The sequence below is a fragment of the Dasypus novemcinctus genome, chromosome 25, assembly GCF_030445035.2.
Source record: "Dasypus novemcinctus isolate mDasNov1 chromosome 25, mDasNov1.1.hap2, whole genome shotgun sequence".
Lineage (NCBI taxonomy): Eukaryota > Metazoa > Chordata > Mammalia > Cingulata > Dasypodidae > Dasypus > Dasypus novemcinctus.
In genome coordinates this window covers 10,083,061-10,110,951 of record NC_080697.1, presented here as the reverse complement: position 1 = coordinate 10,110,951, position 27,891 = coordinate 10,083,061, and the positions used below count along the sequence as shown (strand labels likewise).

The window sequence follows — 27,891 nt, the reverse complement described above, 5'->3', positions numbered from 1 at the left end:
CAGAGGCAGAGTCTTAACAGGAAAGTTAATTTATTCATAAAGTAATGCCAGAGGCGAGGCTACAGGTGGGGTCAGGAGGTAGGTGAGGGGGTCGGCACCTATGGAAAGCAGTTTGGCTCCTGCAGGAAGTGAAGCTGGAAGGTGTAAGCAGAGAAGTGATTTAGGGTGCTCGGTGGAGGGTGGACTGTAGGGGGGCAATAGAGGAAACAGGAGGAGCAGAGGAGGGGTGCTGGCACGCGTGCTCACCGTCAGGTTTTAGGCCCAGCTCGAAGGTCCTCCGCTTTGGGGGGCAGCCTTCCCTGTCTCCCTCTTCTAACTCATCCTGGGCCCTTGCGCGTTTGCCCTTTCAGCACGCCTCTCTCCAGCCGACGGGGGCGTCCTCGAGGCCTCCCAGCAGCCTCCAGCCCTGTGCTGCTGTGGCCCCCCTTCCAGAGCGGGCATGACTGTAGCGGGGCGCTCTTGAGGCTCTGGGGTACAGGCTGTCCTCGCAGCCAACAGGCGGCTCCCGGGGGCCTGGCCGCTGACTTTCTCTTTCCAGGAGCACAAGTTGACATAGTTATGGGTATTGGAATTTGGGGGTCCCTGAGACCCTTTTTAAAAATGGTTACTAACCCGAGAGCCCTCAGCGAATCTTTGGTTTCTTGGCTGGGGAGGAGAATGTGGGGTGAGGAGCTGGATCTCCTCTGCTGGCTCTGAGCCCGGGCCAAGCAGGAGAGGGAGAGGGGAGACCGAGCCCCGAGGCCGGGGCGGCGGGGAGCTGGCCGGAGGCGCGGGGGCCGGGCCGCCCCGGCCAGGAGGGAGACCGCCGAGGGGCGTGCGGCCTGGCGGGCGAGGGCAGGGGCCCCCCAGCCCGGCGCCCCGACTCGGGCCGGGGCAGGGGCGCGCCGCTGAGCCCCGCGCTGGCCCGTGCGCCGCAGACATTCCGCGGCCGCCCCTGGGACGCTGGCGGCGGGCTCCGCGGGGTTCGGGCGGGGTGCCCCGGCGGGGGGGTGGGTGGCCGGCGGGGCGGGGCGGGGCGGGGCCCAGGCCGCGGGACCTTTAAATCGGCCGCCTCGGCGCGGGCCGCCTGCACCCGGCCACCGGACAGACAGCCCGGCCGCCCGCCCGACAGCCCGCCGCCCGCGCACCATGCCGCGCCCGCCCGCCGCGCGCCCGCTCGCGGGGCTGCTGCTGCTCCTGCCGCTGCTGCTGCGGCCGCGCCCCGGCGCCCTGGGCTCCCCGGCCCGCCGCGCGCCCGCCGCCGCGCCCGGCCCCGCCGCCGCCACCCGCGCGCCCTCCTCGGCGCCCGGCGGGGCCCGCGGCGCAGGTACGGCGGGGGCGCGGGCAGGAGGGCCCCGGCCCGGGGCGCACCCAGGGGCGCCAACGCGGGGAGGCCGGGCCCGGGAGGGGCAGGGAGAGGCTGGGCGCGAGGGTCCCGGCCAGGACCTCGGCCACCGCACGCGGCCGCGGCGCCCCACGCCGGAGCCAGGCCGTGGCGCGGTCGCCGGCGCCACCCGAGGGTCCCGCGGGGAAGGCAGGGGGCGCCCAGGGCCACCCCGGCGCCGAGACTCGGACTGGGGCTCCTGGCACCCACACGCCAGCCGCGTCCCCCTGCGTTGTGGGCAGACACCGGGGCAGCGGCACGGGGACTGCGCTGGAAATCCCAACACCTTCGTTCCCCAGGTCGGCGCGCGCTGCCTCTGGGGAGCCCGGGGGGCTGGCCCTGCCCTGGGGGCGAGGCCAGGAAGGACCTCCGAGGAGCTCCCTGGGTCCCCTGGCCCCTCGGGGAGCCCTGCTGGTCTCAAGCCCTGCTCTCCTGCCCCTGCGGAATTCAGCTGGGCCCCACTGGGCCCCACAGCCACCCTGCTAGCTCAGTGCCTCAAGGACCCAAGGCATTTTGGCTCTTTGAGGGAATAAATCCATTTCCCTGTTTGGTGGGTTACTGAGGCAGAGCCGAGCTCTGGGAGCAGCAGAGGGGGGAGAGCATCTGACTCTACCCTTCACGGCACAGTTGGGGAAACTGAGGCTTATCAAAGGGGAGGCGAGTCAAACCCAGGGCTCCAAAATCCCAAGCCAAGGCTCTCTGTGCCAGCTCCCACACTCTTGGTGTGGTGTGCATCAATCAAATCTCATCGTCCTCACGCACAAGCCCCGGGCCAGGCATGCTGAGGGCTTCTGTCTCATCCAGGCCTTAGACGGCTGTGCACGGTCCGTCCCAGCTGCACCAGGAAGGAGGATGGAGAGAAGGAGCGCAGCACCCTTCCACTCCCGTCCCGGAGGGCCAGGCTTGAAATGGCGACAGCTTTGCCATGAGGCAGGGCGCGCTGCGGTTCACCAGGGCTAAGTCCAGCTAGTAGCCAGCTGGTTGTTCGGGGCCAGGCCTGGGGTGTGTTAACCTGACCCGCCTCCCTTGGGAATGGGGCTGGGAGAGGGAGGAGGATTCGGTGGGTGGCCGTGTCCCCTTAAACTTCACTGGTCCTTCGTTGCCTGTCACCCAAACCTGATCTTGAAAGAGAATCCTCTTCCAAATGCTCTCCTTTTCACAAGCGGAAATGGCTAGGCTTTGCTGGTGGGCTTTTATTTCTCCAGGACTTGCTGAAATTGGTGATATTGTGAGTATGGGAACATTTTAGGAGATTTAGATTCTTTCTTTGTGCCTGAGAGTTAAATGGCTGCTCCCTAGCAAATGGGAGTGAGGTGCAAAAGGAATGAATGCTGGTGACAAGAGGTCCCAAACCAGGAAGGAACAAGAAGCTCTCAGAACACCCTACCATCCTGGCCTGCCCCGCTCTTAGTTTTCTTTTGCTGCTGTAGCTGATTACCATGAACTTAGTGGCTTGAATCCACTTCCCTGCCCTTTCCTGGTGCTAGAGGCTGCCCTGGGGTGAGTCCTGCCTTCTCAGACTCAGACCTCCCCTTCTGGTCCCTTCTTCCATGCCAGGGGCCTTTAGAATTATCCAGCACGGCCTCCCCCTCTCGAGGTCTTCCACTTAGGTACACCTTGCAAAACCTCACTTGCCAGGTGAAGCAACATATACGCAGGTAGCCAGGGGTTAGACCCTGGGCATCTTGGGGGGTGATTGTTGTGCCTGCCACACCCCCATAGCAGGAGAAGAAAGAGCCACGCATATTTCGTGGTCAGGACGGAGCCCTGGGAATCGACTAGGGCAGCCCTGGGGAGTTCTGGAAAGCATGGCTGAGTGTAAGGAGGGCTCGTATCATCCTGCATTTCAACTTTTACGCCTTTTACTCCCAGAGCCATCTCCAGGGAGGATTTTCCACACAGTTCTTCTGCCTTGCTCTTGATTCCATGGTAATCACAGGGATGATGTGAAACTCTGGAGTTGTTAAGAAAAAGGGACTTTTATTTTTTTTAAAGATTTTTATTTATTTATTTCTCTCCCCTCCCCCCCTTCCCCCCTTCCCCCTTCCCCCCCTTCCCCCCCTTCCCCCCCTTCCCCCCCTCCCGTTGTCCGTTCTCTGTGTCTATTTGCTGTGTCGTCTTTGTCCGCTTCTGTTGTTGTCAGTGGAATGGGAATCTGTGTTTCTTTTTGTTGCGTCATCTTGCTGCGTCAGCTCTCCGTGTGTGCAGCGCCATTCCTGGGCAGGCTGCACTTTCTTTCGCGCTGGGCAGCTCTCCTTACGGGGCACACTCCTTGCGCGTGGGGCTCCCCTATGCGGGGGACACCCCTGCGTGGCAGGGCACTCCTTGCACGCATCAGCACTGCACGTGGGCCCACTGCACACGGGTCAAGGAGGCCCGGGGTTTGAACCGCGGACCTCCCATGTGGTAGACAGATGCCCTAACCACTGGGCCAAGTCCACCACCCAAAAAAGGGACTTTTAATTCCTTTTGATTTAACTAACAACACGGCACACCGCGTATTTCAGGGTGGTGGCTCCAAAGTCAACAAGCAGGGTATTCACTAGGTACATAGGACAATAATGTTGATTTTCGAGGTGGAAAATGTTGCCTCCGAGTGGGAGATCATGGTGCAGTGGGAAGCCCCCAGCCGGGCCGTCAGGAAACCTAGAGGCCGGTTCATGCTCCAGCCCTTTCCAGCCTCTCCATCTCCCAAACCTCGGGTTTCTCATCTGTAAAGAGGGTATAAAGACAACCTCTGCACGCCCCGCTTCGCAGCGTGGCCCTGCAATCTCTAGAATGCTATTAGGAGGGAAATGTTATTTTCTTAATTGAATACTCCAGGCCGCAGGATAAAACCAGGAGAGGCATTCTGAGTTTGGAAAAGAAAGCTACATGGAGGCATTGCCCCAGGTCCAGGCTAGGGCTTTTTCTGTCATAAATTTCAGAGCCTAGGAATTTATCCGCACTCTTTTTCTCTTCTCTATTCACCCAGTAAATTGCCTTCTCAGAGTATCATCAGCTCTTAGCCCCCTATAAGGAAGGAGCCCTGCTTGATGCCTCACACCCAGGGATCTCATTTCCACTTAGGACTGTGTGTGTGTGTGTGTGTGTGGTTTTGTTGTCATTATACATGTGCTGTTCGTGTGTGTGTGTTGAGAGAGAAGAAGTGGCTTGAGAACGAGGTTTGAGTGAGTAAGTGGCTTCTCTCTTAGCCAGTCCTGACTTTTGGACTTGGTTTTAATGGCTTGGTTTTAATGACTGTGCCGAACAGAGTTGGGGCAAACAGGATTAGAAAGAAGAGATGAAAACTAAAATCTGTCATGTTACTGCAGTGTGCCAGGTGCTTCCGTGCAATAAAGATATTAGGGCGGGGGGGATCTGGTTTATTTGGCTTTGTAGCACAGGGTTTCACATGAGGTAGCCATCAAAAACTATCTGTGGGGTGAATAAATGAAGGAGAGGTGACCAAGATGGGTGCTTGTAGGCTAGACAACTGCTCACAGTCTCTGCTTCTTAAAATGAGATGTGCTTACAAGGACTCACTTGTCATCCCTCTTTCCCGAGAACCTAGCTCAGGACCATTTGGGCCCCCGAGTTCACTAAACACGAATGAATGGCCAGATGGTTGGAGAACTGAGGGCTCCTCGGGAGCAGTGCTCATCCCCTTGCAAGTGGATAAAAGAAGACATCACCGTAAAAGCATCAGGGTGCCCCACCTCAAACTCCGCCGCTGCTGAGGGGCTGAGAGCCTGGGCAGGGTGGTCTGTGGCGAGGTGGCCCTGGCCTGAGAGTCCAGGGCCACTTTGCCCCATTGCTTCAGATGCCGCGGTGCCCGAGAGAGCGCTGTAATCGTCCTTAGGAATTGAGGATGTGGGGGCCAAGCTTTACGGAGAGCAATGAGGTTCTCAGTGAAATCTCAGGGTTCAGCCAGTCCACAGATGAAGGATTTGGGGGGAGTTTCACCCTCTCTTTGGGTTCCCACTAAGGAATCCTGAAGGTTCGGGCAGGATGGTTTTGGGGAAGGCGGCAGGAAGGGGGCTTGTTGGGCTTGGGCCACGTGGCCTCACCTGGCATCTTTTTTTTTTTAAAGATTATTTTTTTATTACTCTCCCCTTCACCCCCCACCCCGGTTGCCTGTTCTCTGTGTCTATTTGCTCTGTGTTCTTCTTTGTCCACTTCTGTTGTTGTCAGCGGCACGGGAATCTGTGTTTGTTTTTGTTGTGTCATCTTGTGTCAGCTCTCCGTGTGTGGTGCCATTCCTGGGCAGGCTGCACTTTCTTTCGCGCTGGGCGGCTCTCCTTACGGGGCGCACTCCTTGCACGTGGGGCTCCCTTACGCGGGGGACACCCCTGTGTGGCAGGGCACTCCTTGCACACATCAGCACTGCGCATGGGCCAGTTCCACACGGGTCAAGGAGGCCCGGGGCTTGAACCATGGACCTCCCGTGTGGTAAACGGACGCCCTATCCACTGGGCCAAGTCCGCCGCCTCACCTGGCATCTCGAATTCCAGGGCTCTCCGGGTGTGAGGCTTGTCCCCTCTCGGTGGTGGTCTCATCGCTGCCTCATCCCTTCTGCTCTCCACCGCTCTCGTTGCAGGTGTGTGCAAGAGCCGGCCCCTGGACTTGGTGTTTATCATCGACAGTTCCCGGAGCGTGCGGCCGCTGGAATTCACCAAAGTGAAGACCTTCGTCTCCCGCATCATCGACACCCTGGACATCGGGGCGGCGGACACGCGGGTGGCGGTGGTGAACTACGCCAGCACCGTGAAGATCGAGTTCAGCCTCCAGACCTACTCGGATAGGCGGTCCCTGAAGCAGGCCGTGGCGCGCATCGCTCCCTTGTCGACGGGCACCATGTCAGGCCTGGCCATCCAGACGGCCATGGACGAGGCCTTCGCCGTGGAGGCGGGGGCCCGCGGGTCTGCCTCCAACATCCCCAAAGTGGCCATCATCGTGACGGACGGGAGGCCCCAGGACCAGGTGACCGAGGTGGCGGCGCGGGCTCGGGCGGCCGGGATCGAGCTTTTCGCGGTGGGCGTGGACCGGGCCGACATGGAGTCCCTCAAGGTGATCGCCAGCGAGCCCCTGGACGACCACGTCTTCTACGTGGAGACCTACGGGGTCATTGAGAAACTCTCCTCCAGGTTCCAGCAAACTTTTTGCGGTAAGTCTGCGCTTCCAACTTGAAAGCTAGACATTGGGTATCCATAGAAAAAGAGATCGGGTCTTTTTTTTTTTTTTTGGTGGAAATTTTTTACGGGAAACTTAAATATAAGCAAGGCTCTCTTGGTGCTTCCTCCCAACGCAAACATACTTGGCTGGTCGAGGAATATAGAGCTGCATTATATATAACTTGGTGTGCTCATAAAATCTTCGTGTTTGCATTAGAGATGTGAAGGTCTGAAAATATCCAGGATCAATGATCCTGCTGTTCGCTGACAGTCAGAAACAAACAAACACACTCGAGACACCTCTCTTCTCCCCTCTGCCTCACCGCGACATTTTTTCCCCAGGTTTTTGCTGTAGCGTTAGCATCGCTGGATTGAACAGAGCTCTGCTTGTTCTCCCGCAGGACACAGGCCCGGGGGCTGTCCTCGGAAGGGTCGCCAGTGCGCTAGACAAGCTCCCGTCCTCAGATGTGGCTCTTCCTCTGATGATTCCGTGGGGACGGGCAGAGAAGGAGGCAGAGAGATCAGGGTTCCAGCTCGCTTGTGAGCTAGCAGGAAACTGAGTTTTTTATTCTGTTACTCTCCTTCTACGCCTCTTTCCTTTCGGATGGGGTTTGAATATGAACACGCTCATCTAATTAGGATTTTTAGCAGGAATTAGCCAAATCCTTGAAGACGAATCCGTTCAAGGTTAGGGTTAATTTTTTAGTCAAGGGTCAGAACTGTCAATTGATGGGACTCAAACTTTACTTTTTCTCATTCGGGAACATACTTCCGAAGCGCTCCTTCAAATTACCCAAGCAAGTGTGGACTAGTTTCTAGGGCAGGTGAATTTGAAAGCAGAGAGGCTTTTGTGCTGCGCCGTTTATTCCACGTGCATTTATTGATCACTGATGATGCAAAGGTAAAGGTAGTCCCTCCCTGCCATCAGGTAACAGGCTGGGTGGGGGGCGGGCTGAGGCAGATAAGGGAGCTGATAATTACAACGGTAAGTGACAAAGCAACTTTATATCTAAGTTAAGAATTTAAAAAAAAATGATTCTTTATAGCTAAATTCACCAGTGTTTTAGGAAACGGGATGTGCAGTCGTGGTCTGAGGCAGGGCTGGCCTCGTCTCAGCCCGCCGTGGCCTAGATCCCCCCTCTCTTTCCTGTCCCAGTTCACTGGGTCTTCACAAGCCACCTTGGGCTCTTGGAACATCTATTTGGCATCCACTGGTTTCCCCCCCAAAAAAGGGCCTACTGTCTCCCAGGAAAACGCCCTTTGCTTGTGGGCGATGGGCGAGAACTTTTCCGTCAGGACGCTGTTGTGTGGCAGAGTTGGGTCTCAAGGCCAACTCCCGGGGTAGGGCCCGAAGCCCGTGCAGTAACGAGAGGTGAGTGGCAATCTTTTCCTTCTGGTACAAAAGGCCTCCTTGTTCTGCGGGATAAACGTCCTCTCTATGGCAGGAAGACTGAGGGGCAGCTTGCTGTAGTCAACGGGTTGGAAAGAGCATTCCATGAAAAGGCCCTTCTTGGGAAAATATTAGCCTTGTCCTGATGCCAAGGACGGTGGAGGCCGGCTTACCTGCCACACGAGTGCCAGCCTCCCCCCACAGGCCTCCTCGGTGTCTCAGAAATGACTCAATGCATTGATTCCTCTTTCAAAACAGGCGATTAGAGAAAGAAAAAAACTCCAATGAGGGATAAATGGCTCCAGGAGCAAAGAGCTGGAGATGCACTTTAGCTAATGGAATCTCATTTCTTTTCCCTTCCCCCCTGTTCCTCTGGCCTGTCTGGGTTTAGCGTATGCATTCGTCCTCCTTGTAGAGTAGAGGCCGTTGTATATGTCTGCATTTGAACTCAAGAGACCCTGCCATATATTCCTGAGGCAGTGACCGGCATTGTCCTCCATGATTTGAATGTCCGAACGTGTCACTGCCCAAGTGCCGGCGAGCGCCGGGCTCAGGGGAATGCCTGTGCATTCCGTTTAGGCACAAACTGCAGGACTCCTGGCAACCAGATTGCGGATGACTAGCCCAGAGAGCTTCAGAAAGCACATCACTGTGCTCCGCGTCTCTGGCGGCTGGGGAACAAAAATCCTTTCCTTGCGCAGGTGGGTAAGCTGAATAAAACATCACGGTGTCTGACCCGTCAGAATGTTTGGCTTCAGCTTCAAATTCAAAGTGCTGTTTCTCCTCTGAGAATGTCTACAGCAAAATCTGCAGTTTCAAATGAGGAGCATTTCTAGCTGAAAGGGGGGGGTGTATTTCTAGTAAGCCAGAGGCAGAAAACAAATAGCCGATTTTTACAGTGAACTAAAGATCGAATCGAAATGAGCCTGGAGAGCAATGTCTTTTTTTTTTTTCCTTGTTTTTCTTTCTTCTTGTCTCTGTGTTTGTGGAGTAGCAAGGTCTTTTGGAAATGGGGGGACGTATCTGAAATTTTGCTTGGGCGTCCAGACTGACTGTTCTAAACCTTCTTTGCACAGCTCTTGACGCGTGTGTGCTGGGCACGCACCAGTGCCAGCACGTGTGTGTCAGCGACGGGGAAGGCAAGCACCACTGCGAGTGCAGCCAAGGGTACAGCTTGAATGCCGATAAGAAGACGTGCTCAGGTGAGGCCTGCCTGGGCGGTGGCTGATTGGAAGGTATCCGGGGACCTTCTCTCCGGGTTTTGGACTGGCTTTGACTTCTAAACCCTCTGCAACCACCTGCCTTTTGGCTGGTTTCCTGCTGTTCAGGAACAATTTGTTTAGAAAAGGAACACATGGAGGAAAGTAGGGAAATACATAGATCTGCCTTAGTAGGCTACTTATTACTAGTCCTTAGAAGAGAGTTAAGAGGAGAAAGGGCTGGTAGGAAACTCTTGGTCCTTTTGAGGATTTGGAATTTTCCCTTTTTTTTTTGTTTGCTTGTTTGTTTTTTGAGGTCCTGGGGCTGGAGATTGAACCCAAGGTCTCGTATGTGGGAAGCAGGCGCTCAACCACCGAGCTCTATTGGTTTCCCCGAGTTGGTTTCTTCCTTCGTTTAGTTGTTGTTTGCTTTTAGGAGGTACTGGGGATCGAACCCGGGACCTTGAATGTGGGAAGCAGGTGCTCACCACCGAGCTCCCTCCGCTCACCTTGCTGGGTTTTGTTTCGTAAATACAAGCTATCCTGCCTCACTGTGACCAGACCTGCCCATGGAATCCAGAAGTAGAAGGAACTTTAGAGGGGGCCACACTCATCTGGCATCTGAATATTCGCAGAAAGTTCATGAAGGAAGGGAAGCAGGCCCATTTTTTTCAAATCCTAGAAAGCATGTTTTGAGAGGAAGAGAATTTAGCAATTATTTAACCGAGCTAACTTGATTTATAGCTAATGAAATTAAGGCCCAGAGAGAGGAAGAGACCTGCTGGGGCTGCTGGTGGTGAAAGAGCCGAGTGTAGACTGTCGGTTCCCAGCTCCTGTCCCGGCCCCTTGCTCCCAGGCTCAGCTGCCCCATGTTTCACCACTCTGCGTGTGTGTGCTTGTGAGGGTGTGGGTGTGAGCCTATAATTAAACTATGTTTCATTTGCTTTCCCTGTGTCCCCATTTGTCCTGATCATCTTTTGATAGCTAATGATAAGTGTGCTCTTAACGCTCACGGGTGTGAACACATCTGCGTGAACGACAGGACTGGCTCTTACCATTGCGAGTGCTACGAAGGTTATACCTTGAATGAAGACAGGAAAACTTGCTCAGGTAAGTGGGGGAGGAGTCTTGGGTGCTCCCTCCCTCCCCACCTCCCCACCCAGTGTCGGATGGACAGACCACATGGCCTCTTTTCCTCTCGTCATCCTTGGGCTTTTCTTTTTTCTCAGTCTTATTATAAAAGTTAGAAATGGTAACATAGTTGTGTCACATGCACATGTGTATATGTGTCACTCATTTTCTTCTATGTACCCAGTCCCAGCAGTCCTTTCCAAATGCTAAGGGCAAGTTAGTAAGTTTAAAATCAAATAGGGAAGCGGAATTGGCTCAATGGATAGAGCATCTGCCTACCACATGGGAGGTCCAGGGTTCAAACCCAGGGCCTCCTGGCCCATGTGGTGAGCTGGCCCACGTGCAGTGCTGATGTGCGCAAGGAGTGCTGTGCCACGCAGGGATGTCCCCTGCATAGGGGAGCCCCATGCACAAAGAGTGCACCCTGTAAGGAGAGTCGCCCATGCAAAAGAAGTGCAACCTGCCCAGGAGTGGCACCACACACACAGAGAGCTGATGCAGCAAGATGACCTAACAAAGAGACACAGATTCCCAGTGCTGCATGACAAGAATGCAAGTGGACAACAGAAGAACACACAGCAAATGGACACAGAGAGCAGACAATGGGGGTTGGAGGAAGGGGAGAGAAATAAAAATAAATCTTAAAAAAAAAATCAAATAACACTCTACAAGACACTTACTCCTTACAAAGGGAAAGATAGTGACGTTATAGGGGTGAGACCTGGCAGAACCCCTAAACCAAGTGATCAAAGCACCGTCAGCACCGGTGATAAGATGTTTGTGAACATCATGTATCTCTGTACTTGATATACTGAGGACACAATAGCTCTTCCAGGGTATTCTTGTTAAAAGTACATAACCTGAGTTGAACCATGGTAAAGACATATCAGAGAAACCCAATTGAGACAGTCTACAAAATAATTTTCCATTACTTTTCAAAAGTGTCGAAATCATGAAAGATGTAGAAAGACTGAGGAAATGTCTTAGGTTGAAGGGAACGGAGCAGACATGACAGTGTAATGCATCATGTGCTCCTGGACCCACAAAAGGACACGAGTGGGACAATTGGCACAATTGGAATAAAGTCTGTAGATTAGTTGATCGTATTATGTCAATGTTAGCTTCTTGGTTTTAATAATTAAACTATCTATGTTATACAAGCATATTGGTTTTACAATATATGTTAATTTTAGAGCGTACTAGTTTTGCAACTTTTTGTAAGTCTGAAATTATTTCAAAATGAGAAGTTTAAAACTAAAAACGTAGTTTAAAAATATCCTATTGGTACAGAGGAAAGTGCACAGAGTGAAAATTTGGATCTTGAGTTTTCAGGCTGGCTCTGGTCTGTACGTCTCTGTGGCAGTTTGACATTATTGATGAATTCCAAAAAGAGATATTATGTTTGTAAACTGGTCTGTTCCTATGGGCATGACACCCTTTGATTGTCTTAGATTCAGCTAAGATGCCTTTGATTAAATTATTTTAAGATTAAGGCTTTGTTTGACCACGTCATTAGGGTGACTCAGTTTGAGTCCCTGCCCTCTTGGTGGGCATATAAACTAATGCTCAATCAAGAAGACAGAAGTAGATACACAGAAGCAGATACGTGAGAAAAGAGGGAGAGCCCAGACACGGAAGAGGTCCAGAGGCCCCAGGAAGAGAGATGAGCCATTTGCCTGATAGTCTACAGCAGACCTTGTGAAGAGAGCAGAGCAGCTGAGCCCCGAGAGAGACAAGCCCTGGAAGAAGGACCATGGAGCCTTAAGAGGAAGAAGGAAGGCTGAACCCTCGCAGCAGCGGCAGCCATCTTTGGTGAGGAAGTACCTCTTATGGTGACTTGAGTTGGACCCTTTAGGGCCTTGTGATTGTGAGTTTCTATCCCACATAAAAAGGGTTTTTTAAAAACTAACAGATTTCTGGTACTTTGCACCAGCACCACTTTTGGTGACTAATACAGAATTTGGAACCAAGAGTGTGGTGGTGCTTTTGCAAATACCAAAGTGCTAGTGTGGTTTTATAAATGGGTAAGGGGCATTTTTTGGAGGAATTGTGAGATGCTTGATAGAAAAGGCCTAGATTGCTTTGAAGAGACTATTGGAAGGAATATGAATTCTAAAGGGACTTTTTATGAGGCCTTAGAAGTAAATGATGAAACCATTATTGGAAACTGGAGGAAAGGTGATCCGTGTTTTAAAGTCACAGAGAACTAGCAAGATTGACTCCTGGTGTTATATGGAAGGTAGAATTTGAAAATTATGGACTTGGACATTTAGTCAAGGAGATTTCCAAGGTAAATGTGGAAAATGCAGACTGACTTCTCCTTGTAGCTAGCTAATAGTAAAATGCTAGATGAGATAAGCTAAGAACTGAATTTTTGGACACAAAGAAACCAGAAACGGATTCTGGAAATTCCAAGCCTCTAGAAATTGAGCTCCAGATGATAGTGCCCCATTTGAGGAATTAACTAAACTTGGAATTTGTAAGCCAGGATTGAAAATGTAGTTATCCAGGAAAGACTTGTGGAAAGTCCTATTGTATGATGGCTTGGACCCCTGCTTCCTGCATCCTAAACCAACAAGCTTTTTGAGAGAGCTGTATGAACAAAACTACTGTCAGCCTGGACTAAGAGGGACATGGCAGGGAGAAGGAGAAGGGAAAATGGCTCTAAAAGGAAAACCATGGAAGTGGAGATCTGGAATTAAGACATCTCCTTGGTCCAAGAGAGGGACCCCACCCATGTGTACAGAGAAGGTGAGTTTGCCCTGGCAGTTGAAGAGGGTAGATGTTCCAGCCCGCTGTTCAGGGAGAGTTTTGCTGGCCCAGGCTACAGAGAGGGTGGAGCACATTCCCCAAGGGTTGAGGAGAGTGAGGTCAACATCCCGTGGGTATGAGAGAGGTGGGCCTGTCCCTCATAGATTAGGAAAGGGCAGGTCGCCAACTCATTGTTCTGAGAGAGTTGGGCCTGTAGGCCAGAGATTAGGGAGAATGTTGCCTCCACCTCACTCTCCTGAGGGGAATGAGACTCTACCCCAGGGAATGGGTAAAGTGTGGCCATCACCCCAACGTTCTTGGAGGGTGAGGTCTGGTGCTCAGTTGCCACCCAGATGTTTAATGAGGATGGAACCAAGAAATGGCCATTGGGCAATCCTGTGGAAAGAGTGGGCCCCATGAGGCCACAAGGATGAGAAGAAACCACCATCCTGAGAAATACTCTCAGACTTTGAAATCTAACCCTGCAGGTTTTCGGAAATTTAGGGGTCCAGTGACTCATGTTTCCCTCCAAAATTCTCCTTGTGGTTATGCAAATGCTTATCCTTTGTCTGTGCATTTGTATATTGGAAGCAGATAAATTGTTTTGTTAAGTTTCAGAAGCCTACACCAGAGGGGACTTTGCCCCAAGACAAACTTCATTTCTATAAATAACTGTGATGTAAGTTTTTTTTTTGTTTTTGTTTTTGTTTTTAATTTTTTTTATTTTATTGACTTTGTAATAATATTACATTAAAAATATATATGTGAGGTCCCATTCAACCCCACCCCCCCACCCCTGTGATGTAAGTTTGTACTTAGCATTGCTAACTGAAAGGATTTAAGGTGTTTTTTAAAAAAATATTGTAATTTCTTTCTTTGGAATCAGAGGGTGGAGTGTGACAATTTGATAGTTATAAACTCCAAAAAGAGATATTGATTGTTTTTGTAAACATAAGTCTGTTCCTATGGGCATGATACCCTTTGATTGTCTTAGATTCAGCTGAGATATCTTTGATTAAATTACGTTAAGATTAGGGCTTTGTTTGACCATGTCATTAGGGTGACTCAGTTTGAGTCCCCACCCTTTTGGTGGGCATATAAACGGATGCTCAATCAAGAAGACAAAAGTAGATACACAGAAGCAGATACGTGAGAAAAAGGGGAGAGCCCCAGGAAGAGAGCTGAGCCATTCGCCTGATAGTCTACAGCGGACCTCGTGAAGAGAGCAGAGCAGCTGAGCCCAGAGAGAAACACGCCCTGGAAGAAGCTGGGACCACAGAGCCTTAAGAGAAAGAAGGAAGGCTGAACCCTCGCAGCCTTTTATAAAAACCAGGAGATTTCTGGTACTTTGCATCAGCACCTCTTTGGCTGACTCATGTAGTCTCCTTTGGGCTCAATTTCCTCCTTTATCATAAGAGAGGGTTGAACTGTTTCTTCAAACTCTGCAAATCTATGTTTTCTGAATTTAGTTTAATTAGCCACACAACTGTCAATTTCATCTAATTTAGGATACATACCAAAAACTTAAAAGGAATGTTTTAGAAAATGCTTATGAGATAGATTGTTAAAACTCAACACTCAATATTTTGAAAAGAAGTGGAGAAAGCAGCCGAACAGCTATTACCTGTGTAAAATTTTCTTTAACTCAGCCACCCTGTAGTTAGAGCAAATATTATGAATGGGTTTGAACCGCTTCAGGTAGGTTTTCCTCTTAGGTATTTCCAGCCGTAAAGAAGAAGGTTTCTATATTTATCTGCCGTAACAAATTACCACAAACTTGGTGGCATAGAACAACAGGAACTGATTCTCTTGCTGGTCTGGGGGCTGGAAATCTGAAATCAAGGTGTCGGCGGTGCCTGCTCGCCCTCAAGCCCGGAGGGGCGGGTCCCTCCTGCCTCTTCTCAGCATCTGCTGGTTGCCGGGTGTCCTTGGCACAATCTCTGCCACCATTGTCCCATGGCCATCTTCTCTCTGTTGTCTGTCTCTTCTCCCCTTCTTGCAACAAAAAAAGTCGTATTGGATTAACTTAACTAATTACACCTTAATTTAACTAACACATCTTCAAACGAACCTATTTCCAAATAGGCTACATTCCGAGGTATCAGAGGTCTATAGACAGGGGTGCGTGTGGGGGACAATTCAGTTTATAGCAATGGGTGAAAAAGGACTTTTCCTCTTATCTCTTTTCTCCTGGACTTCGTTTTGACAGCTCAGGATCCATGTGCTCCTGGCACCCATGGGTGTCAGCACATTTGTGTGCGTGACAGAGCGGGCTCTCACCACTGTGAATGCTTCGAGGGCTACACTCTGAATGAAGATAAAAAAACATGCTCAGGTAGGCTTCGCGCAACACTCTGTCTGGCTTGGCTCCTTGCATTGCAGTGAAATCCGCTGTCCCTTCACCCAACGAGAGCTTCTCCAAGGTAACCCAAAGAATCAGGGTTCAGACGTGCGGCCGGGCTCGTGCCCTCGGCCCTGGTTGCGCAGACAGCAGTGGCCTCACCGGGTTTTGCCAACACAAGTCACTTCAGAGAGTGGCTGGGCATTGGGCGGGGAGTGGGGGATCTGAGAAAGCGAGGTGAATGTCAGGTCTCTCTCCAGGAAAATGTTCTAATGCATACGCTGGGGACTTTTAAAGCAAATAGGAAACTTTCAAGGAAGTTAGTTGGACAGTGACTTCGGTGTGATAGGTTGGACTGATCTTTTTCCAGTTAAAACTTGGCCTGGGACTTTTCTGTAGCATTCATCTTAACGCTGGATGGTTTTTTGTCAAGGGGACTTTGTAAGCGCCTGAATTAGACCCACACAGACCTTCCAGTAAGCCTGAAGCGGGTAGTTCTTTGACAGTTTCTAGATCTATGGTCCATGAAGCTGCGTTTTATGAGGGCCTTGGCCGATGCGCCTGGTCAAGCACTGCGAATCCCCATTAATTTGATTTAAACCCATGGCCAGAACAGAGTGGGCTTTATAATGCAAAAACACTCCTCACAGAAATGCCCGCCTCTCAACTGGTGCTTAGTTTTGGCACATTCAATCCGGTTTAGATTTTATGTACATTTTCCTCTCCCCTGAAGAGATTTATTACGTGCTCTGGTCATGACAGGTGAAGGGAAAGGCGGATCAGCAATTCCCTGCTTTGAAGCTCGAAGGTAGTAAAAGAGGAGCGACTGTGGTCGGCCCTGCGGGGAGATAAGTGAGCAAAAGCGTCTGCTCTGGGCAGCGTAAGGCCTGGGTGCAGAGAGGAAGCAGAGGGCACTGCCAGGGTCTCCGAAAGGCGTCCGCGAGCCGGAGGACAGGAGAGGCTCTCGGTGGCTTGTTCAGGGAAGTAGGACTGAGCCAGGGGTCTCACCCCCGCAGCCCTTCTCCGACGGTTACGCACCTCCGGGGTGTGCTTTGGGCTGCCAGGGCCACTGAAGGGCTGGGAGAACAACAGAGAACAACATTTAAAAACATTTAAACAGAATTTGTGAAATAAAATCAAACATTTTATTTAAAAAAAATAAATTTTCATTTAAAGCTGACCGCTCCAGGCCAGGGTCCAAGATAAAGATCGTTAATGTTCCTCACTGCCTCCTGGGTTACACACATGGTAACTCACTTCATCCTCATAGCGGCTTTATAAGGAAACTGAGGCACAGACGTTAAGTAGCCTGCCCATGGACACTCCATCAGTAAGTAGCACAGTCAGGATTTGAACCCAGGCTATGCCTATACCCAGGAAGCTATACTGTCTACTGCCCAAAGAACAGGGTGGAAAAGAGCGCTGGAAGAGAGAGACGAGAGGGTGGGAAAGTCCGTGTTTCTCTAAAGTGATGACGAGTGCTTTTCTGAGCAGGGGCGTGTAGCATGGGCAGGCCACTTTTAGGCCTTGCTTTTCCCTGGTGCAGCAGCAAATGGGGAGCCCCAGGTAAGGGGCTGAGGGATACTGGCACGCCCAGTGACCTCCAGAGCGAGTGAGTGGGGGCACGTTTGAAAAAAGAAACTGCCTTTTATTAGGCCTTTTGTTGGAAATATCAGAACTGTAGCATGAAGGGGGATGTTATTGTCAAGGTTGGAAAAGCAATTGATGCAGACATTGAATAGGGTCTTGCTTTTCAAGTCAAGCTATTCCGTAGGCATTCGTGAGCCACGGAAGGTTGGGAGAACATTAGAGAGGAGAGTTAGAGGGGCACAGAGTGGTTTGGCTCCTGAGTGGCAGAAGAAGGGGCATCTGTGTCTCCCCGGAAGCCCTTCTCATTTAAAAGGGGGGTGGCTGTTTTCTTTCATCCTGGGCCAAAGTGCAATACTTGTCTCTACTCTCCCCCAAATTTGGGCAAACTGTCCTCATCCCCGAAGTGTGTACTTGGGGTAAATAATGAGTGTTTCAATGCCCAAACATGTGCTTTCTGATTATTATTTTTCTAACTGCTGATGTGTGTGTGCGCGTGTCCCCAGTCCACCTTGTAAGCTACTGGGAGTGGGCCCTTGACCAATGGAGTCCTTTTTGTGCAGCTCCAAACTCAGTTCACTTGCAGATAGGGCCCTAATGAATTATTTTTGGTGCTGACGGTGCTGGCGGTGGTCCGTGGATAGCTGGAGGTGTTGACGGGTGTCAGGAGAGGCTGAAGTAAGTTCTGGAATATAATCAAGAGTCCGTGCAGCCCCAGTGCTGTTGGTATAAACAAAGAGAAGATGTCTACATGTCATTTACAAGATGTCTACAAGAAATAAAAAGGAAAGGGGTGTAGGCAATAAAAGCCGAGGCTGAAAAGAGGGGAGACATGGGAAGGAAAGGCTTGCTCCTTCTGAAACACGGGGGATTCGTTCCCGATTACTGGAGAGTTTGTTCTCAGCCTTTGTTGCCACCACACTGAGGCTTTCCCCACCGCCCCCGCTCCCCACCCTCCACCTGAAGCTTGTTTTCTGTCTGTTTTGTTGTCTATTTCAACGTGTCCATATTTTCTTTCCGGCACCACTCAATGGTCAGTGCGTGACAAGTGTGCTCTGGGCACCCATGGGTGCCAGCAGGTCTGCGTGAATGAAGGGCCCACCTCCTACTCCTGCGACTGCTTCCCTGGCTACACCTTGAATGAAGATAAGAAAACGTGCTCAGGTAAAGGCTGCCCTTTATGCCTGTTCCGTTAGGGAGGAGAATGCTCTCCTCTCTTCACTCTGTGGCTTTCCCCTCGTTGGGCTCCTCCAGTGGTGCCCAGTTGTCTACAGAATAAAATGATTTCACTCCTCAGCCAGGCGTTCCACACTCCACCATCTATTCCCATCCTGTCTTTTGAGACTTCTTTTCCATTGTATTTGTCTTCAGATTCGCTCCTTCTTCCTCAGTCCTGTGGTCCAGCCACAGTGGACTATTTGCTATTCCAAGAATGTGCCCGGCACGCTCTAGTGTGCATCCCTTGCTGCAGTCCATTCCCCTCACTATTTTTGATGGTCAGAATTCAAGAACTGTGTAGCTCGGTGGTTGAGCTCCTGCTTCCTGTGTGCAAGGGCCCGGGTTCAATCCCTGGTACCTCCTTAAAAAATAAAAGAAATTCAAGAATAGAAATCTTGCCAACATTTGGTATTGCTGCATTAAATTTTTTGCCAGCCTTGCAGATGTAAAGTATTTCACTGTGGTCTTTGTTTTCCCATTTCCTGGTTACTGAGGCTAAGCATCTCTTCCTATGGTTATTGGTCATTTGTGTTTCCTATTTTGGAAATGCTCTTTATGACCTTTCCCTATTTTTCTGTTGGGTTATTTGTTTTATTCTCATCGATTCATAGGAACTCTTCACATTTCTGGATACGAAATCTTTGTTGATTTTATCTGTTGCGAATATCTTCCGAGGTTGTGGTTCATCTTCTCCCTTTTTAAATGATGTCTTCTTATCAGTAGCAGTAATGCTTTCTTAAATTAGAAAGTAGGTTTTTTGGTGTTTATTTTTATTAGGCTTCATAACTTACATATGTGCTACATAAATTACTTTATTTAAATCTGATATTACAAAATAATGTTTTGCTTTGTTTTTTTTTTAACTTCTGTGGCTACTTCTTCTGCCAGAATTCCCTTTATTCATCCATTGAACTGTGACCTCACTTTTCGCATAGGTCACCTTGTGTTGTAGTTACTCGTGTGTGTTCCTTCAATCGTTCCTTCATCCTTTCGATAAATATAGTGCTGTAATTTAAGCACCAGGTATACAGGCACGAACAAAATGCATGCGGTTTTGATAAGAGTATGGGGGAAAAGGCAAGTAAAAACACATTTACAAATCAAATAAGAGCAACATGGGAGAGAATAGGGTGCTGGGAGAATGGGGGTCAGGGGTGTCTCCCGCAGGTTGGGGGGCCTCTTTGAGGAAGTGACGTTTGAGCTCCAGAGGATAAGCAGTATTTAGGTTGAGTCTGCAATGGTGGGGAGAGAATGAGCCCGAGCAATGCAAAGGACGGTGTAGCGGCTTAAACGGTGAGAGGACATGAAAGGCAGCCGGTGCAGGGAAGCCTGGCGGGCCGGGGGAAGTGGCCCAAGAGAGTGTGGAGAGGAGGCAGGGGCCAAGCCTGGGTTGAGAAAAAGGAGTTTACGTTGTATTCTAAGTGCAATGGGAAGCCATTGAAAGGTTTTAAGCAGTGGAACATTTTTTTTTAATTGAGGTGAAATTCACATAACGTAAAATTAACCATTTTAATGTGAACACTCAGGGGCATTTAGTCGTACAAAGGTTGTGTTGTGCAAAGTCCCATCCTCCTTCCCTCCCGTCCCCCGGCAACCACCATTCTGTGTTGTCCTGTAGGTTTCCATAGTCCGGATGTTTCATATAAATGGGAACATACAGTGTGTGTGATTTTTGTGTCTTTTTTTTTCATTTAGCATGATGTCCTCAAGGTTCACCCATGGTGTAGCATGCCTCAATACTTCATTCTTTTTAATGGCTGAGTAATATTCCGTTGTCTGCACAAGGCACGGTTTTTCAGTCATTCATTAATGGGCATCTGGGCTTTGTAAAGGGTGCTGCTGTGACTGCGTGCGCAGGTGTTTGTTTGGGTACCAGCTTTCTCTTCTTTGGGGAATACACCTAGGAGTGGAAGTGGTGCTACATGGCCTTCCGGTGTTTGGCTTTTGGAGGAACTGCCACGCTTTCCCCCGCAGCTGCACCATCGTACCCTCCCTTAGGAGGGTGCGGGCGGGAGTGCATAGGGCTCCAACTTGTCCACATCCTCATCAGTACTTATTTTCTGTTTTTTAAAAGGATTATTATCATAGCCGTTGTCGTAGGTGTAAAGTGGTTAGTTATATATTTCAAAGTCCCTCCAAAGTGCGGAGAACAGAAGTGGGAGAGCAGTCAGGAGGCTCCTGCCGGGGTCCAGGCTTGGGTTGGGATGGTGACAGTCGTGATAGGATAGAAGCAAACAGATTCAAGGTCTGCTTTGGGGGTAGAATGAACAGGGTGGGATGGGTGGGATGGGGCGGGGAGGACCAAGGATGCCTTTGCAATTTCTGACCTGAGAAAATGGGGGGGTGGGATGCTTTTACTGCGATGGGAAGGCTGAGTGTGGAGCAGATCTGGGGGGAGAAAAGTCAAGAGGTGAGCCTTGGACGTGTGATTTCATACTCCAGCAGGTTGTAAATCCCAACTCCAGAGGGCGGGGATCTTGTCTGTATCCCCAGCATCTATCAGAGCAGCTGACACATCCTAGGTTCTTGGTAAATATTTTTTTATTTGAACAAAAGTGTGGATCAGTTTCCTGGGGAGGTCGAGGGCAATGAGGAGCCGCTTACTTGTAGAATTTGAGAAGGTGAGGGTCCTATCACCCTACCTAAATCTGTGCTGGACTATTTTTTTTCTTCCTAGAAGGTGAGAAATCTAGCATGGCGAATAATGGTTTAGACGACTGGCTTGTTTTATTTGTTTAGCCATTCACTTATTTGCTCAGCAAATATTTTTGGAGCTACTGTTATTTATCTAGTACCCTATGACCCAAGGAAGGAATGGAGACAAATAGCCCCAGAGGGAAATATTATTATTATTATCGGGAAACATAAAATTGATGCTACCTGAGTGGGGGATGTTAAAGGCGGTGGATATTCAGGGAAAGAGAGGACCCCACTGAAGGCCTGAGAAATTGTGTAGGGAGAGGCGCCTCCCTTCCAGGCGTAAGACCTAAGTCTGCAGCTCCATTTTTCAGCTTTCTTTTTTTTAAAGTTTTTTATAATAGCTTTATTGAGATAAAATTTCCATATCACACAATTTACCCTTTTAAAAAGTGTATAATGTAATGGTTTTTAGTATATTCACAGAGTTGTGCAACCATCATCACTATCTTATTTCAGAACATTTTCATTGCCCCCAGAGAAAGAAACTCAAACCCATCAACAGTCCCTCCTCATTCTCCCTCCTCCCAGGCCTTGGCAACCTCTCATCTACTTCTGCCTCTATGGATTTGAATATTCATGTCTTTTGTTAAATTTGAGGAGTTTCCAGCCATTATTTCTTTGAATATTCTCTCTGCTTCTTTCTCTCTTTCTTCTCCTTCTGGGATTCCCACAAAATGTATGTTGATATACTTGATGGTGTCCCACAGGTTCCTTAGGCTCTGCTCGCTTTTCTTCATTCTTCTTTCTGTTCCTTAGACTGAGTTCAGTTCTCTTGTCTTCAAGTTCTCTGATTCTTTCTTCTGCCAGCTCCAATCTTGAACCCCTCTAGGGGATTTTTAATTTCTGATATTGTGTTCTTCAGCTGTAGTTTGTTCCTTTTCATAATTTCTGTCTCTCTATTGATTTTTTTTTCTGTGTTTATCTGTCATTTTCCTAATTTCCTTTAGGTTCTTTGTCCATGTTTTCCTTTAGCTCATTGAGTATATTTAGGCCTATTTTTGAAGCGCTTTTGTCTGGTATGTTCCAGGACTGGTCGTCAACACTGATGGCTTCTAATCCTTTAATCTTCTCTTTTGCTGGTTCATTGCTTCCTGTTTCTTTCTGTTAACTTTTGTTGAAACCTGACTATTTTGAAATTTTTAATGTCTATTGCTGGAATTCAGACTTTCAATGTGTGAGTCTTGCATTTTTCTTAAGTTTAGTCCTAAGTATCTTCTTCTTTTTGATGCTATTGTGAGTGGATCCATCACCATCTTTGAACTGTATTCCATCCCAGTTTTCTATCTTTCTATGAGGTATTTTAATTAAGATATCCCTCTGGGTCAACTCAAATTGGTTCCAAATGAAACTAAAAATAATCTCTTACAAAATGACTGACTTGCCCAATTCTATCATAACCTCTGCCCTCTTAGGGCTTATAGATGCATCAGGCAAGACAGACACTAGGGAAGCATTCCGAATATTGCTCTTATATTCTATACAGGAATGATGGGTATGCAGTTGATATTTGATATTTCCTGGTTTACTGGTTAATTAATCTACTGATAGAGATGGGCTTTGAGCTGGCTGTCCCAAAATCAGTCAGTAACATTTGGGTAGATAGATAGGTGATATTTCACCAAGTCAATATATAGTCCTCAGCCCTATGTCATACCTTTGTAGAATGTGGGGGGAAATGTTGGAGCAAATGACCATTTCCTATCTTCAGGCAATAGTATTATTTGATTGGAATATTTTATATCAGCCTTCAGATCTGGGAAATTAGTCTTATTCTTAGTGGGCAGCTTTAGGGGCTATAGTATTGAATAGGAAAAGCTGCTTCACTGAATTACGGAAAGAAATAGGAGTTGGCTTAGTCACTCTCCCAGGTGTTTTGCTTAACTGTCAACACAGACCTGGATTTTTAGTTCCAGCATATTTATGGGTAAGATGTAGAATTCTTAATTCAAGCCATTTGATAGAATAGCAACAGTCTTGTATAGGAAATTGGGAATTATCTAATTTTAGTCTTTGAAACACTTTGGCCACACAAATAAAGGACTGTTTTCCTTGTTTCCTTTTCTTATTGAGGACACCGAATGACAAGATTCATTGTGTTATCGCTGTGTACTTGGCTCTTCCCTATGCCTTCTTTTTAATTTTTTTCATTATTTACTTTTTATCATAGAAAATTTCAAGACAATACAAAACTATAGAGAATAATATGATGAACACTGACATACCCATCAGGCTCTGACAATTGTAAACTTTCTCCCAAAGTCTCTTCTTTTTTTTTTTAAGTTTTTTTTTGAGGTTTTGGGGCCGGGGATTGAACCCGGGACCTTGTATGTGGGAAGCTGGTGCTCAGCCACCAAGTCACATCAGCTACCCCAATGTCTCTTAATATACATTTTTCTGTGATATTAAAATTCTAAAGTAAAAAAAATAAAAAACAAAAAAATAAGAAAAAAAAACCATAAAGAAAAAAATTCCAAAGTATTTCCTCCTCTTTCTGTTTTCTCTTATAACTATACCTGTTGACAAATTCTTTCATGTAAGTTTCAAAAATGGGGAATATTGAGTCATAGATTTCCTGCTTTGTCATAATTCTTAATAAGGTACCTTTTGTACTGTCAATATCTCCAGCCGTGGAAGAGGCACGAAGACTCATTTCCACTGAAGATGCTTGTGGATGTGCAGCCACACTGGCGTTCCAGGAAAAGGTCAGCTCCTCTCTCCAGAGACTGAACAGCAAACATATCCTTTCTGGAAGCTTTTCTACTTCTGCTTGAAGCCCACGTAGGTACTAACGTTGAACCAAACATTTTAGGACATTCCACAGGACGAGTGCCTTACCTCTTTTTAAGTTTTAAGATGAGGAGTAGAAATACATAATTAAAAAATCCATAAATCAGAGTGCTTTTTAAATGATTTAATAGACCATTTCACTCATTGAATAGCTAATGTAAGTTTCCGATTTCTTTCCCAGTGCTTTTCCACTCTCTATGCTCCTAGATGAGCAGGTATGTAACAGATGGCGCTGTCATGCTGATGCCTTCCTGTGGCTTTCTTAGTTCAGAATCTGTACATGTACAAAACGATCAGCTGAGTAATAGGGGGTCATATCTCAGATTACACAGTTGTACATTTTAGCTGTCCACGTGTTCCAAAAGCAGATTGCATTATTTAACGTAGTTATGTCTCATAAACTTTCAAAACCAGTTTTTTAGCCAAAGGAGTTGCTTAGGAAAAGTACTTTTTCTCTGCACAGCTCAAGTTAAAGAACTGTTCTGAGGGCCTGTATAGGAGGGGTATGCGAATTGGGGTAGGTGTTTTAGTGTCCTGGCTGCTAAAGCAAACACCATGCAGTGGGTTGGCCTAAACAATGGGAATTTATTGGCTCACGGTTCTGGAGAAGTCCAAAATCAAGGGGTCAGCACAAGGCTGCTTTCTCCCCAAAGCCTGTGGCATTTGAGGGCTGACTGCCAGCAGTCCTTGGGGTTCCTTGCTTTTCTGTCACATGGGGAGGTCCCCTCCTTCTCTTCTGGATTTTAGCTTCTGCTTCTCTCTCCACCTGCCTTTCACTCTCTTACAAAGGGCTCCAGCAATTAGATGGGAGCCCAACCAGATGCTGGGGGCCAGGCCTTTACCTGAAGGAACACCTTGGAGAGGTCCTATCGGGTCCACACCCACCAGGGCGCACACCAAGACCAAGTCCAGACTGGGGTGCCCAATTCAGTCCACAGTAGGTCTACCTTACGAGGATGCAGAGAGAGGGGCACAGAAGGCTTTAAAGGAATCCCTTTCCAGATCTTTCACGTCCTTAAATTTATCTAAAACAGTACTTGGAGTCAGTTGGCATTCCTTTATCCCATCTCCTGTTTCAGTATCACCATTCTTCTAATTTTACGCAAGATAGACATATATTTCTCACTTACTCTGAGTCTTATAGAAGATGCAATTCCTGGAACAGTAAAATCTCCAGATTGTCAAAGGGACAAATGAACAATTCCTTTCATCAAGGCTTCATAAACACTGCTTCCCCAATCCAGCCAATGAAGAGATGTCTTTCCAATTAAATTTTACCTTTTATTTTTAATGATTTCTTGGTCAAAATTAGTAATTTATTTGTTGCTTAGATCAATTATGTGCTCACAATAATAGTGGAAATGATAACTCAGTCCAGATGATTTTTTTAAAAATTTCTCTCCCCTTCCCCCCTCCCGCCCCCTGTTGTCTGCTCTCCGTGTCCATTCGCTGTGTGTTCTTCTGTTACCACTTCTATCCTTATCAGTGGCACCAGGAATCTGTGTTTTGTTGCATCATCTTGTGTCAGCTCTCCGTGTGTGTGGTGCCACCCTGGGCAGGCTGCACTTTTTTTTCACACGGGGACACTCCTTGTGCATGGGACATGGGACTCCTCTACGTGGGGGACACCCTGCATGGCACGGCACTCCTTGCGCGCATCAGCACTGCCCATGGGCTAGCTCCACACGGGTCAAGGAGGCCCGGGGTTTGAACCCTGGACCTCCCATGTGGTAGGCAGATGCCCTAACCACTGGGCCAAGTCCACTTCCCCAGATGATTTTTTAAAATTCAAGGCCTTATGGTCTCAAATATTAACTTACAATTTATTTAACTAAATATACTGTTTAATATATATACATATATACCCATTATATATTGTTGTTTGTATAAGTTTATTCCAGAAGAGCAGAAAACAGTGATCAAGATTTCCAAGACTCTAAGAATAAAATTCTGTGGGGAAGGTAGAAAGGAAATACAAGCATTTTTACTTTAAGAATTTTATGTTAGATAATGATGATAGTAGGAATCAGTTCAGGATGGCATTAGTGTCACAGTGGAGGGAGTGGATGTGGCTCACGCAATTGAGCGCCTGCCTCCTAACTGGGAGGTCCTGGGTTCAGTTCCCAGTGCCACCTGAAAAAAACAAAAAATAAAACAAAAGCACCAAACAACAAGCAAAACAAATGATAAAACCAACTCAGGGAAAATGATGTGGCTCAGCGGTTGAGTGCCGGCTTCCCACATATGAGGTCCTGGGTTCAATCCCTGGCCCCCAGTACCTCAAAAAAGAAAAAAAAAAAAACACATTGAACACATTTTAAAGACAGATTTAAATTTAATTAGAAGTGTCCATATTTATACTGTATCAGAAATTATATTCTTTTTACTACTTAAGCTTATAGCAATGATTTTCATATAACTTAAATAAGTATAAGAGCACTTATTTGCCAAAATTATTTTGGGGGATATATAAGCAAAAACATTTGAAGTGTACTGCTTTATATCATGGTCTCTGAAGAATGGAATTTGAGTTTTAGATTAAATTAGACTTTTGCTAAGAGAACAATTTAGTGCTTCTTTCCCTTAAAATAGAACTAAATGTTTTCTTTCATTTTGTGTTGAGATAAGTTTGACAGTTTACCTTACTGATGTGTAAACATAAATGGTACTGGCCTTAACAACGCTCACTGGATGGCATTTTGGAGAAGTTGCAAGTAAATGAATATGGACAAATACATCGTTAAGTTGCTTAGACTTTTCACCTGGAAATGTGGCGAGTTTGGTGTATTTCAAGCTTATTCATCCTTCCGGGTACTTACTAAGTATCTCCAGTGTACCAGCTAATAATTTGTCATTACAAATTCTTGAATATTACTGGATAAATAGTATGAGGATTTTCAGGAGAATCAGCAACATTTTCCCAAGGAAATAAATGCACAGATTCTTACTGAAAGCAAACTGTAGTGTCTTTAGACTGTGACTGTGAAATGGTTGGCAGGAAATAGAATGAAAATTTTAATGTTTCTTTCTTTATCTACTAATTGCACCATTTACTTTTCAAATGTTTATATTAGGAAGATAACCATATATACACAGTGGAAACTGTTGATCTATTTTCTCTTGAGAGTATTTATAATATAAACCAGTCTTATTACTGAGAGTGTAAACTGTACAAAGTACATACAAAAAAGTTTACATAATTGAAGTAAATAAAATTTAGAAAAAAATTTTTAACACTTTGTTTTTTGCTTGTTTTAGCTGGAGTACTATTGAAGCTGTGATCAGGGTATTGTAATACAGACAATCTAAAAACAGTTAACACTGATCAATTGAACGTTACAGTCACTTTTAATTCATTCTGAAATTAGAAAGAAATGTATAAGGAAATAGCACTAGTTTAGTTGTGACTTACACGTGTTGTAACTTTTTACCAAGGACGATCATGCATTAGTTTATGGTTTTGCTTTAGGAAACAATTGATAAAATTACGTTTATAAATATTGCTATAACAAGTCATAGAGCTGTATGTTGTCTTTTTAATGTTAATAATAAGCCTAACTTTTTTCATTTATATATTTGATACACATCTTTTTTTCAGCCTTAAAACATAACTTTTAGAACTAATAAAACCACCCATTAAATTGTGTATTACTCAATTCCTCTTTTGGTTTGTATTATCTTTAGTACAATAAACAAGTTATCGTTTTATGTTACTGTCATGTCTTTTTGTATGACTCATCAATTTTGTCTATTAAACTTATTTCCTTAAACTGATTGAATTACCAATTATTTTGAATATATAAGTTTCTTGTCAAAGGACGGAATGAGATTTGAGACTCTTAATTTCATGCTTTTGAGTCTAAAACTGTAAGTTTAGGTTAAACAGAAAGGCTTTGACTAAGTATGCTGTGGGAGAGGGAAAAACACAGAATAATCTACACATACAAAATAACCAAGAGCTTATTTTATAAGCTTCTGAAAAGCAAATATAACCTACACCTGTAAACTCAGAAAAACCAAAAATCTACTAAAAATATAAACTTTAAAGGAATGCAAAATAAATATTTTTAATGTATCAAAGACTTGTATACATTATATGGAACATATTGTCACTTCTAAAAAAAAATTTTTTTAAAAAGGTTTATTTCTCCCCCCTCCCTCCATTGTCTGCCCTCTGTGTCCATTCACTGTGTGTTCTTCTGTATCTGCTTGTATTCTCATTAGGTGGCTCCAGGAACTGATCCTGGGACCTTCCAGAGTGGGAGAGTAGC

The 27,891-nt window shown here is 47.1% G+C and overlaps 1 protein-coding gene across 1 annotated transcript; it reads left to right on the top strand.

Moving 5' to 3' along the window:
* Nucleotides 1-1,128: 1,128 nt before the first annotated feature.
* On the top strand, nt 1,129-27,247 carry MATN3 (matrilin 3). The gene is made up of 8 exons (XM_004468818.2): nt 1,129-1,306; nt 5,943-6,509; nt 8,983-9,108; nt 10,090-10,215; nt 15,197-15,322; nt 17,954-18,079; nt 23,459-23,569; nt 26,309-27,247. The coding sequence occupies exons 1-8, from the start codon at nt 1,129-1,131 to the stop codon at nt 26,362-26,364; spliced, it is 1,416 nt and encodes a 471-aa protein (XP_004468875.1). The 3' UTR covers nt 26,365-27,247.
* The last annotated feature ends 644 nt before the right edge of the window (nt 27,248-27,891 follow it).

Coding starts and splice junctions, on each gene's coding strand:
- MATN3 (XM_004468818.2), top strand. CDS start 1,129: ATGCCGCGCCCGCCCGCCGCGCGCCCGCTCGCGGGGCTGCTGCTGCTC. Junction 6,510..8,982: donor GTTCCAGCAAACTTTTTGCG/GTAAGTCTGCGC, acceptor TTCTTTGCACAG/CTCTTGACGCGTGTGTGCTG. Junction 18,080..23,458: donor AGATAAGAAAACGTGCTCAG/GTAAAGGCTGCC, acceptor CAATATCTCCAG/CCGTGGAAGAGGCACGAAGA.